At 38.5% G+C, this 13,848-nt stretch overlaps 1 protein-coding gene across 6 annotated transcripts in view; it reads right to left on the bottom strand.

Moving 5' to 3' along the window:
- The window catches only part of SCAPER (S-phase cyclin A associated protein in the ER), a 168,168-nt gene that overhangs the window by 96,978 nt on the left and 57,342 nt on the right, over positions 1–13,848 (bottom strand). For all 6 annotated transcript variants that reach the window (XM_080396856.1, XM_080396858.1, XM_080396857.1 and 3 more), the window contains 3 exons: positions 11,711–11,792; positions 10,262–10,414; positions 8,398–8,505 (listed from right to left, as the gene is read on the bottom strand). In XM_080396856.1, coding sequence (XP_080252982.1) covers positions 8,398–8,505; positions 10,262–10,414; positions 11,711–11,792 — 343 coding nt within the window. The remainder of the gene's footprint in view (positions 1–8,397; positions 8,506–10,261; positions 10,415–11,710; positions 11,793–13,848) is intronic.

The following is a 13,848-nucleotide window of genomic DNA, read 5'->3' as shown; positions in this document are numbered from 1 at the left end:
TCTTACCGGCTGTGAATATTAAAGATACCCAAGCCAAAAGCAGGAAGGGTGCAGCTGTTGGCAATGATCTATCACAATTAAAGACACAGCCAATAAACAATTAATCATATACATTTTTACCAAGAAAAACAACACTTTGTACTATATTAAAGGTAAGAAGCTCTGCACAAAGTAAAAAATACTAGAATTGACGTATAGAGTATGGAGATACCTTCTGCAAACTATATCATGGATTAAACTTTTTAATTACATGATCATTCATGACAGCTTCTTCTAGGCCAAATGTATTCACAGAAGAATTACAAGGCCAGAGTTCCTGTACTGAAAGGACCACGGGTATCCAACACATATGAAACATCCATAAATGAAAATGCACCATGGATGCTTGGCCTAATTCCATTCCTCTAGCAACACACAACCCCTCTCTAAAAAAATCCTCCCTTCCTCAGGGGGGGAAGGAAGGTTGAGTAAAGCAAACTCAACTGGAACCTGAGGCTTTATTGGGATGGGGAGTTCTGGTTTGTAGATGATTTACAGATTGCTTCCACTGAGCAATAGAGAAGAAAAATGGGCTACTGTTGGAAAACTATAATCAGATGCCAAGAAAAAAATGAATATACAATGAAGTCTATATTCTGCAAATCTGCGGATGAAAAGAAACACGAATATTGTTCAACATATGACCAAACCTGTATGCACCTTTCAAGTATTACCCTGTATGCACCTCTGTATTGCCCAGAAATTGCTTAAGTATTATATACCACCAGAGCTGAGCCAAGGTCATGTCCTTGTACTGTAATGGTCATAACCGATCATTTAAATGTTCAAAAGAGACTGGAGTGCAAACATACACCAGAATAAGACCAGGGCTGCAAATGCTTGCACACAGCTCATGGTTGAAAAAAATCACACTCATGTGAAAGCCTTTGTCCAGAGCCTTACTTAATCAAACGCAAGAAAAGAGCTTAAAACTGAACGCTAAGGACTTTCATTACTTATGAGTGAAACTCAGAATAAATAAAGATGGCTAAAACCACACTTGGCAACACAGTACCTGGACTTTGGAGAATAGACTTTGGCCTCTCTGGGGATCTGCTTGATAGAGTACCATGGGATAAAGCCCTGGAAGGAAGAGGGGCCCCAAGAGCACTGGTTAATATTCAAGATCACCTCCTCCAAGATCAGCAGCAATGTGTCCCAACAAAGACAGTCAGGCGAAAATGCCAGGAGGCTGCATGGATGAACAAGATGCTCCTGGACAAACTCAAACACAAAAAGGAAGCCACAGAGGGTGGAAACAAGGACAAGTAGCCTGAGAGAAAATAAACTATCGAGCAGCCAAGGACCAGGTTAGGAAAGCTAAAGCCCTGATAGAATTATATCTAGCCAAGGACATCAAAGGCAATATAAAAAGCTTCTATAGGTACAACAGTGATAAAAAGATGACTAGGAAAATGTGGTCTCTCTCCAGAAGGAAACGGGAGACTATGTTACCTGGGACATGGAGAAAGCTGAGGTACTCAATGACTTTTTTGCCTCAGTCTTGCACCAGCAAGTGCTTCAGCCACACTGCCCAAGTCACAGAAGGCAAAGGCAGGGACTGGGAGAATGAAGAACCGCCTGCTCTAAGAGGTGATCAGCTTCAAGACCATCTAAGGAACCTGAGGGTGCACAAGTCCATGGTACCTGATGAGATGCATCCGTGGGTCTGAGGGACCTGTTGGATGAAGTGGCTAAGCCACAAGCCATCATATTTGAGAAGTCATGGCAGTCTGGTGAAGTTTCCAGTGACTGGAAAAGGGGAAAAGTAACCCCCATTTTTAAGAAGGAAAAAAAAGGAAGACCCAGGGAACTACCTTGGTGCCTGGCAAGATCATGGAGCAGATCCTCCTGGATGCTATGCTAAGGACAAATCGCACCTGACAAACCTGGTGGCCTTCTACGATGGGGTTATAGTGTTGGTGGACAAGGGAAAAGCAACTGATGACATCTACCTGGACTTGTGCAAACCTTTTGACACTGTCCTGTGTAACATCCTTGTCTCTAACCTGGAGAGACATGAATTTGATGGATGGACCACTCGGTGGATAAGGAATGGGCTGGATGGTTGCACTCAAAGAACTGTGGTCAACAGCTCAATGTCCAAGTGGAGACCAGTAATGAGTGGCATTCCTCAGGGGTCTGTACTGGGACCGACGCTGTTTAACACCTTTGCTGGCAACATGGACAGTGGGATCAAGTGCACCCCACCAAGCTGTGTGGTTCGGCTGACGTGCTGGAGGCAAGGGATGCCACCCAGAGGGACCTTGACAGGCTTGAGAGGTGGGTCCATGCGCACCTCATGAAGTTCAACAAGGCCAAGTGCCAGGTCCTGCATGTCCAAGCACAAACACAGGCTGGGCAGAAAATGGATTGAGGGCAGCCCTGCCAGGACTTAGGGGTGCTGGTCGGTGAGAAGCTCAACATGGCTCTGCAATGTGCGCTTGCAGCCCAGCAGCCAACTGAATCCTGGGCTGCATCAAAAGCAGCGTGGCCAGCAGGCTGTGGTGATTCTCCCACTCTTCTCTGCTCGGGCGAGACCCCACCTGGCATGCTGCGTTCAGCTCCTGGGCCACAGACATAAGGCCATGGACCTGCTGGAGTGAGTCCAGAGGGGGGCCCGAAGATGGTCAGGGGGCTGGAGACCCCTCCTGTGGGGACCGGCTGAGAGAGTTGGGGCTGAGAGCCTGGAGAGGAGAAGGCTCCGGGGGACATTACAGTGCCTGAAAGGGACCTACAGGAAAGCTGGAGAGGGGCTTTTTACAAGGGCCTAGTGACAGGACAAGGGGGTAATGGCTTTAAGCTGAAAGAGGGCAGGTTTAGGTCAGGTATTGGGAAGAAACTCTACAGTGAGGCTGGGGAGACTTGGGACAGGCTGCCCAGAGCAGCTGTGGGTGCCCCATCCCTGGCAGTGCCCAAGGCCAGGCTGGATGGGGCTGGGAGCAACTTGAGCTGGTGGGGGGTGTCCCTGCCCATGGCTGGGGGTGGGACTGGGTGGTCTTTAAGGTCCCTTCCCACCCAAACCATTCTATGATTCTATGAATACAAGCAGACATGTAACATACACAACAATGTTCAAGAAGTAAAAAGAGAACTATTAATCTTGCATAACAATTTTAAAAGACCACATACCCACAGGTATGAATATCTCAAACTCCACTATTAGAGGAAATGAAAAAAACCTGTTTATCTTTAGTGTTATTTTCCATTTTTCTTAATCGTTATTTTAGATAGGTTACCAAAGAACTTCATAGGACACTATTCTTCATTCAAATAGAACTTGAAAACACTGATTCAGAAGGAAAAAGAAACAGCCTTTTCCCCAATACTTCTAAGGCTGAAGCAATAAAACAATAGTTAGATATAATTTAATTTTAATGAAAATATAGTGAATTTAAAAAAAAATAAATAGTGAAGTCCAGACATCACCATGCCTCTAGACAAGGTAGCTCCTTCTAAATACAGAACAGAAAGAGCAAAGGTCAGGCATGAAAATATTCACGCATCTCTTTCCATCAGTAATTTCCTCTGTAAGAAATAATGGAAGCAGCATACAACTTTGAGAAAACAGCTCAATTTCTTAAAGAAGAACAAATCCTCATCCCTAAAAAGCTTTTAGCAATTCAACCTCATATGAACATCATCTTTGCATGTGTGTTGTGCTAGCTATAAACCTTCTATGGCTGGAACAGAACTTGTACCAGCACAACTCTGCTCTCTCAGGCAGCCTCTCACCACATCCCGGCAAAAGTGTAACAGTGTCCGTACCAGGGGAACTCGCCAGCACGGTTATGCACACTGTAAATCAGACCCCACTGCAACCTAGACAGACCTATGCCAGAAAAGGCTTGCACTGCAAACCCCAGCCAACTTGACAACCCACACTACAGAGTAAGCTTTAGTCACCCACTGTGTGGTTTTTTCAAAAAAGAATGTGGGTGGGCTCAGTCAGTGATGTCTTTCTACAAATCCTCACATTTTAACACTGTCAGTCTTCAGACAACACCACCTTCTTTGCTCCATTATGAGAGTGTATTTGCATTTGATCTAAATATACCTCTAAGAAGGTTCATTGTTTCATTCAATATCATGACAACAGTCTTCTTCCCTGATTAAAAAAAGCAGATTTTTACATATGCAAAGGTTCATTAACATTCCTCCATCCTGCTTTGAATACATAAAATTCGAGCATGCACCTTATATAAATTAACCAACTCCCTACCAAGTTAGCTATTACATATGTTTTTTTGAAGTACTTTTCACTTATTAGAAACATTCACAGACTGCATAGAATTACATCATTTATACTCTAAAAATGCCTTTAAACCATGGTATTTAAATGACAGGAGATACAGACAAGAGATAGGACAATGGTTAAAAGGAAGCAAGCTATAAGGATTACTGATGTTATATGTATTGGGAAAGCAGAGGGGCATAAAAATGAATAAATACTCTAGGAGCTACAGGTAGGACCAAACGGCTACAAGGTTCTTGCGGGAACCTATCAAAACTGTCATGTGTCATCCTATGGCTTTCAGACGGCACCTTTACAGTGACGGCCTTTGTGTCAAAAGCCTTTTGTGTCACACAGGCTTTGATTCAGCAAAACCAGTAGTCGTAACTTCAAACATACTACTTGATTCCAGTGAAGTCAATGAAACCAAATTGCACACATTGTTCACATCTTTTGCTGCACTGAAAGTAATATGAATATTAAGAGAGGGGACAGGAAACGAATAGCATGCAAAATAGCAATGTAAAAAGAAGGTGAAGCTGTAACTTTGATGGAAGAAGAAATGCATTTAAGCTGAGAGAGAAAATGTAGACAGAACACTGTTACTGCACTGAAGATAACAGTGAAATCATGTGGGACAGTGATAGCACTGCAAGTTTCAGAATATAATGATGGAAAGACGACTTTTAGGCTGAAGCCTACCACACTGGAAAGGCTTTTGCCATCTACATGAATTAACGTGTTTACATGATCTACATAATCTGCATGAATTAATGTGTAAGAGACCAGACAAAAGAAAAGTTAAAAAGCAAGTAAAAAAGGTGGACAAAACTTAATTTGCTTTCACATGATATCCACTGTTTCAAAATCAATAGATAATTGCTTTAAGAGAAATCTACATCCTTTTCAGCTGGAGACTAGTAAGTACTCAAAGGAAGAAAACCCAAAAGCCTGAAACGAAATGAAGCTGTCACACAAACCTAGAAGTAACTTCGTATTCTTTCATCTTTAGTATCTTAATTCATAACAAACCTATTTTCTTTGTGACTTGCAACAAGTATATTACATCTACAAGTGAATTCATCTTATTGATGATCTAATACTAGCTGTCAGTTCTTGCACAATATATGCTTAATTCCACAACAATGGAAAACTGCTTCAGCACGAAGTCTACTCTTATCTCTGAAAATGTTTGTAAAATTACAGAACATATAGATGCTACAGTAAAGGGGAAAACCCTAGAATATAGTATTTTATCTTTGTATTTCTGGCAAGATCAACTAGTAGCATCCACCTGGCCCAGAGAAATTGGTCTCCATGATCATTCATTACAGTTTTTAACTTTTTGCTTACAGCCAAATCAACAAAAGTCCTTACTGTATGGAGACATATTATGTAACCACTTACTTAAACCAGCTTCCGAAGTCTTAAGTAGATACTTAAATCTTACCTTCTGTGATACCAATACAATCAAAATAAAGATATTTCAAGTCCTTCTGTGATTTCTCAAGTAGTAGCAAAGAAATTCTGTGGTTAGATTACAATTTTAAAAAAGCTTTCTTTCTAGGCAGCTACCTATTATACTTAACAGGCTTAACACAATATGAGTCAAAGATCAAGAATAAGTTATGTGAGGTGTCAAGTGCATAAGGTTAAAGGTAAAATTTTATGAGGTCAAAGGTGATATAAATAAAATATTTTGTGTCAAAGCAGCGACACAGACAAGATGTATATAATCTAAAGACATCACAGATGACAAGTGTAATAACTTTAAGTAGTACGAGTGTGTTCTCACTACAGATATCTTTACTGACTAAAAAAATTGAAAACAGTGATGAATAAGTAACTATGAATATTACAATGCTTCCATGGAATACGGTTTTACTTCTATATAATACTGTGGAAATTTTTTCTCAAGTATTTCAGAACTTAAATTACTGACTGCTTCAGTTGTGGAAGAGGCAAAGTCTGGCATTAACTACGCATGTTGAATAGAGGTACACAAAGCAGATCGCTTTGATAAATAAAATTGCTCTTTTGCTTTGCAGTGACCATATCTCTAGCATGTATATCTTACTCCTGCTCTTTGAGGAAAACAAAAAACAACAAAAAACACACCACACAGAGAAGGCCTCAGACCAACGAAATTTCAGATTACAATTGCATAGTTCAGCACTGTATACTCAGACTAATTAAAATATAGATATAAATAATATATTAAATATCTACCATTGGAAGTATCCGTATGTTGCCAGTATACCAAATACTATGCACCATCTTGATTAAGGATATTTAAATCTCCCATTGTAATCATCAAGCTGTTCATTCAGTTAAAGCTGTTCTCTCCTTTTGATCCCACACAAAGGACACATTCAAGAAATCCCATACATTTAACCTTAATCTTGATCTTAAGTTCACATCAAAATGTTTTGCTGAAAAACACAGGATTTAAGCATATGATGTTGGACACCACAAAAATCAGGATATCTATGCCCTCTAGTGGAATTCTTTTTCACCAACTGGGCACAAAGGCAGCTGTTCCAACATAATCCCTTCTTCTGGAAGCTGGAATTGTTAAAATTATCAAATTAGACGTTGTGAATAGTGTGTAACACCCAGTCAAAAGAAAATCTAGTTCACTGTTTTCCTCCATATTCATCTGAGACAGCTGCCCAGCAAGAACCATAGTTCAATTATTGGTAGCTACACAGATAAAAGCAAAGGCCAGACAGATACTAGAAAATTTCAGAATTATAGATTCCCCACGCTTTGATGCATGTATCAACATGAAAGATTCTGTGAAATCTCACAGCTTGTATTTCTAGGAAAATGGATGCAGTATGAAGCATTCTCCCATATATCCAGTTAGGTAAACCCTGCATCTAAAACCAAATCCAAACCCACAGAACTCCCACCAAACACTGTAAAGTGCGAAAAAGAAACTGAAAGACAGTTTATGTACTTCCGTTACAGTTACGAAGGGGTCTGCAAACTCAGCAAAAATTTATTCCTCCAGACTACTGTATCTCTCTGATTTTCTTCTTCTGTTTTTCCAGTGATAACCACATCTGTGGATTTCAGTATCTCAGGGACTTAACTCTCCAAAGCTTTTTAAAAAGGAAAAGATAAGATGCTACTACTGGATGTAAGAGCTGTAAACAAAGAGAAGATTTCAAAATAAAAATAGTAACAAGAATTCCAAAGGAAAGGAGGAGACAGTCAAAAATTAGAAGTACAGAGCAGTGTCATTTGAATCAGCTTGGCTGGAAACAGGTTTCTGAACACAATGAAGTTAAATCTGAATCAGCTCCGGAGAACTGGCTTGCACAGTATTTCTTCCTAACATCTGACAGGTATAATACTCAGGCATTCACAAATTTTTTGGGTAAGACAGAACTCAAAGTCTGACTGTTACAATTTGTCTCATAGAAAAAGGCTTGACTTAATACTGTAGTTCAATTCAGGCAGCAGCAGCAAGAAATTAAATCAGACAACCGTTCAGAAGTCTTTTCTTCAAAACAGCAGTTTCTTGGTTTAGTATAAAATCTCCTCAGGGCTTCCTAAGAATCACCCTAAATGCCAACTCTTCTAAAGAAGCTACTGAAAAACTAATTATTGTTCTTTCTAGAAATCCTAATATTTGCAAAGCATTTCCAATCCTGAATTTTTAAAGTAGTTTAGCACTATGATTTTCAGCATTATTGATCTTGATGCATACAACAGCATATCTGATAACTAAAAGAGGACTAAGATATTTTAAGCAGCAGGAAGGAACAAAAAAAAAGGTAAGGCAAGATGCAGACACCTGCAGCCCATCAGATTTTTATGATGAAACGAAAAATATAGTGAGATGAAAAGCACCTTTGGATTAACAGAAAAGCAATTAGTCACTTTTTGTATTTTTTATACACCATGTATAAAACTGGCAATTGCCTGAAGTATTTGAATCCGCTGTTTCTTTCATTGCTTTTCATCGACAGTCTATATACAAAAGGCACTATTATTCCCATGCTAATACAAATATTCTTGTTCAATTCCTTTACAGGAATTTTAAAGACTTTCTTAGGCTACTCAGCTGGATGGCATTTAAAACTAGAAATAAAAAAATGGTTACAAAAACTTACCACTTCTTCATCTGAAAGCTCTCGCCCTTGTATACTACTGTTTTCTCTCACAGCCTGTTGGTGCTTTTTCCCTTTAATGTGACTAAAAAGGTATACTTCTGATGAAATCTGCAATGACAATGATTTAATAGTATATTTTTTTCCCTTGGTAATTCCATAACCTAAAAATAACAGTATTTGAAATACAATACATTATATGTCAATTTATCAAGAGTATGTTCAGAATTTCAAGCACAGTACTTTATTCTTTAACCTAATTTACATAAGTATCTTTGATGCAGGACTTAAGAGTAAATTACACAATGATTTTCTAGCCAGCAGTATACTAAGAAAGAAAAAAAATAATCTTGGTTTCTCATCTCATTCTCACTTCAATCTAACTTCATATATTGAACTTTCATTCTGAAATGTATGATCAGTGAAAATACAAGACTCCAGTCTGCTGAACCCGAGTTTCTGTTCCAGCACTGCCTGAAGTGATCCTGTGCAATCTCATTAAACTAAGTAATTTAGAGAAATAATGCTTTGTAGGATATAAGGCTTTATTCAATAATGCACACTCTTTGCAAATCAGTAAAAACAGTTATCAACAAGAACAGATCTCCTTGCTCACTTCCTACTCAGTGACTGTATGGCTTCCTCTCCTCCACCATTCCTGAGACACAGGGATTGGTGGATACGAGAAGAGATATCCTGTTGAGTTCACAGATCTGCCTAGCAAAGTACCTGGCTTCCAACAGTGACCAAAAAGTGATACCTAAAGGAGAAGCAGAAGAGGAGACAAAACGAACACTGATTCTCCCTGTCCTGGCTTTGGCTGGAGTAGAATTAATTTTCTTCTTAGTAGCTGGCAGAACACTGTGTTTTGGATTTAGTATGAAAATACTGTTGATAACACACTGATGTTTTCAGTTGTTGCTAAATGATGTTTATACCAAGTCAGAGGGCTGGAGGGGCACAAGAAACTGGGAGGGGACACAGCCAGGACAGCTGACCCGAACTAGCCAAGGGGCCATTCCATACCATGGGATGTCATACTGAGCATAGAAACTTGAAGGAATTGGCTGGGGTTTGCCAGTCACTGCTGGGGGACTGGTTGGGCATCGGTCAGCAGGTGGTGAGCAACTGTACCATGCATGACTTGCTTTTTTTCCCCTTTTGGATTTTAGCTCTCTCCTTTTTTCCCTCCTTCTCATTACAATTATTATATATAAACTTATTTTAACTATTAAAAATTGTTCTTACCTCAACCCATGAGCTTCACTTTTTTCCCCTGAATCTCCTACCCATCAGGAGGCAGCACAAGCAAGCAGCTGCATGGTACTAGTTGCCAGCTGGGGTTAAACCACAACACTCCCCCTGAACACTTTAAGCCTCCAACCACAGTTCAAGAACTACTTAAGCTTGATGTGGTTTATCTGTATCTAGTAACCTTCAGTGAAATTCAGTCCAATGAAATTTGTCCAATCATTCCCTGAACTCATATTAAATTCAAATATCCACAGGAACAACTCAGCTACCTGCTGTGTAAAGAACCACATTCTTTACTTTGCATTAAATCTAGCTTTTAACTGCCTTCACCTGATGCTCCCAAATTCTTGCTTTTCTTATACGAGACAGCTAATAAATGAGTACTGTCCACACTTTTCATTCTACTAAAACTCTATAGTTCTTTCAGATCTCCCCTAAACCACCTGATTTATAGACAGAAGAATCCAAAATAAGTTGCACTTTACAAGAGCAGAGCAGGGACACAGTAAATGTAAGTACTCCCATCTGTGAATAAAGCAACATTTGTAGCTTCAAGGCTTAGGGTGGCCTTGCAATTCCGACAGTATTCAGTATGGACAGAGATCCAACTTACCATTACATTGCACAATGAGCACTGTTTTTTTCGTTCATATGGTGTAAGTTTTGGTGCATAATCAGTATTAGCATGTCTTCCACTACTTAATTCAGCTGCTTTCTCTTTTCTTTGTTCAATTTGTTCCATGTGCCTTCTAATACTTTCATCATGCTGAATGGAAAATAAAGCAACAAAGAAAAAACATGGTGAATTACAGCAAATGGGATTAAACTGTGCAAAGAATTACCAAATATTGTACAGTTAGGATGAACTTCTGTTAAATAGAAACTAGTTTTTATTTCAGAAAGGCATTAAAAGCCAGCAGAAATCAATTTCTGTTTTTGTTTTATAGGTTATTATCAACTAATAATCTGCTGCAAATCCTTCCGTAAATCTTTGTTACATTTAACATTTCAGTTCTGGTTTTGTTCTTAATGAAACACTAGCACAGAATACAAGTTCAACTTTCAATTCTACAAATATGTAGCTTACGTAGTGCTGTTTTCACATGAAATCACAAAGTACAAATTAAAAGTAAAATAAATTACTTGTTATTTATCCACAGTAGCAGGCATAGTTCACTGGATTCTTTCAGAGGGTTTTCACACCTAACCTTCATGTGAATGGAACAAACTCTCAACTATTATTTAAAATCAGAGGCTGGGGTATGAACCGGTATTTAATAACAAAACTGCATTTTACAGTATAAGTAAATGTAGCTATGGTGCTAAAGACTGGGATCAGAGCAAAGAATAATACTGAAATGAAGTTACTTGTACATACATAAACCATTCTAGAATAAGTACTTAAATGATTTACCATTAACTGAAAATTTAATATATAGTTCCACCTCAGAGCCTTCAAAATATAGTTTATTACTTTAGAAGTCTTTACATCTCTTGAAAAATAGTGGATATCTCTTCAAAACTTCTGATACCTCGGTTCTCCACTGGACACCCAATTCAGCTGGACAGGGGAACTACAAGGGGCTCAGTCCTTATGTCTATTTTATGAAATAACTGGAGCCATTCATGAAACAAAAGGAAATAGCATGCCACACTTGACAGCATCAGTTTCAATACCTTTAGACAGCACCTGTGTGACCATTGGTGAACTCTCCACTAAATGGCATGAGAGTTTTTATGTATTGATTTTCCTCATGATTTAATTTAAAATTACTTTGACTTCTCTTGGAAAGTACAGGTTCACTTGTTATCATGTTCAGAGCTCTGAAATTAATGAATTCCATAGAGCTCAGTCCTGTTTTTTCCAGCTACAGAGTATACATTATACAGCAAGGTCCTCTTCTTAATGCAGAAGTCTAAAATCTCTTGTAAAAGTTACGAAATTCGGGACACTGTACAGCGCACCATAACATCTTCATCAAATAAAACATACATACATAAAGTAATTTTGCAGAAATTGTTTATTGTTGATGTATTTTTCAACTAAAGTATCCTTCTATACCTTCAGTTGAATCTTCTTCTGTAGTTCTTCCATGGCTTCTTGTTGAGCTGCAGTAAGAGCTGCCAACCTCTCTTCTCGATCTCTATCCAAAAGGTAATAAATACAGGAAAAACTTGTAGTAATGTAAAGCATGCATAATACGACTAATTTATGCTTGAAATGGAGAACGAGCACCCCAAAAATGAAGCTGAAGATGGCTCAGCAAAAAACAAAGACAACAAAAAGCAACTTAGTTATCAGAGAATACAGATGCTTCGATAAAGGCAGACTCTTGAACTTCTGTAGCAGAACCTGGATCACACCTCAGTCCAAATCAGAGCAATGATAGTCAACAGAATGCCACAAGATAGTGATGAATGTGATACCCTGCCACCATTAGCATTCTTCAGCCAATAGCTATAGTCAGGGAACAAAGGGGAGGAGTACAATGGCAAATCAAAGAAAAACCATAAAGCAATGAGGGAGGTCTCTTTTATAAAAATGATGATTAGTGGAAGTTTGACTATATACACTTACAGATAACACTTTGACCAACCCTAAATTATACAGTCATGAGTGATGAACTGACGCTTTAGAATACTGCAATTCTAAATAATCAAGACACTAAAGGATAGCAAAAGATCAGGCACTTATCTTACTGTCATCTCCTGCACGTAACTGCAGTCAGGACCTATTTTGCTCACTGACCCTGTCTACCCTATATCTCTCTTCCAAAAACTGAATCGTCTCAAACTTCAGCTGTCCTCTTTGCTTTTAGCAACTCTCCTTCCCCTCCCCAGCAAAGTGCCAAAGCACAGCTGTCATGCATGCAGATGTCAGTAAGAGACTGTGAATCCTCTAAGCAATCCTTGAAGAGATTAAGATTTCTTTTTTTCTGTCTGAGAAAAGGACAAGAGGTACAACTTAATCTGTTACTAAAACTATTAAGCAGAAACCTGCAGATAACGGTTTAAACAAGAACAACTTACTGGTGATCAGTAAGCCACAAAAGCTATTAAACCTTAAAAAGGAAGAAAGTCAGCTACTCATGCTGTTTGTACAAAAGAAATGGGATGGGAGAGAAACACTTCTCCTAGAACTCTGGCAGCTGTGAAGGGCCAGAGAGGTAAAACTGAACAAAGAATAAGGCATTCAAAGCCATTAGCCATCTCTTCAAAAAGCATTCTAAAAATGAAGTAGTTTGAGTGACAAAACTAGAAAGAATAACATAAAGAACATTAACCAGACTGCAGTGGTTTTTGTTTTGTGTGGACGTCTCTTTTTTTCTTTTCTAAACAGAAAACTCAGAAAAAACCTGTCATTTCAGTAAAAGTAAAAGTCTCAGATAAAGTAACGCTTCAAAACAAAAAGCCACAGAAAATATAAAAGCAGATAGAAAAGATGACAGGGAGGAAACAAGTCTAACAATAAACACTACACACAATTGTTCTTTCAGAAAGTATAAGTGAGTTCTTCCAATCACCATGGGAAGGAGGGGTGTGAGGAAGAGATGACAGATGAGAAGCATTAGGTAGTTTATGTGCTATCTCCCCAGAGGTATATAAAGACTGAACTACAGTCTTTGTTTCCATTTTAAAGAGTTCCTGACTCACACATGAGCTGAAACAAATCACAAATAACACATGACCCAAAGCTTATTTTAGTTATTTCTTTCAATATGTGTGTTTAAATATTTGTTTAATCCTAGAAACTATGACAAACTGCTATCACTGCATACTCTGGACTAATAATAGTTGAAACAAAATGTTGAAGTTTAAATTTATAGAGCATCAACATTACTCCTGTACAAGCCCTTCTGAAAAGCATGCTTTTTGCACGATTTGGTTATATTACACAGTTTTATGATTCCTATTGACAAGAATAAAATTTTCCATATTATGGATTTAAACTCTCTGGAATATAAAACACTCTGAAATTACATCTAAAACCTTAATGGAATCACATTTATGTATGTAAGGGCAGAAGGGCTTTTGAAGTCAGTTTTAAGTACACTACTCCTTTCATACAGATGCTTTAATCACCACCAGATGCACATGGTAAACCTTACAATGAAGAAGCTTTAAGCAGATACTCCAGAAAGTACTCATTCCAGCAAGTATTAAATCTTCAGGATAAGCATCAAACCCTAGCAAGTAGGA

The sequence above is a fragment of the Falco punctatus genome (assembly GCF_963210335.1).
Source record: "Falco punctatus genome assembly, chromosome: 7".
NCBI lineage: Eukaryota > Metazoa > Chordata > Aves > Falconiformes > Falconidae > Falco > Falco punctatus.
The sequence above is the reverse complement of the archived record's forward strand: the minus strand, read 5'-3'. Positions and strand labels throughout refer to the sequence as shown.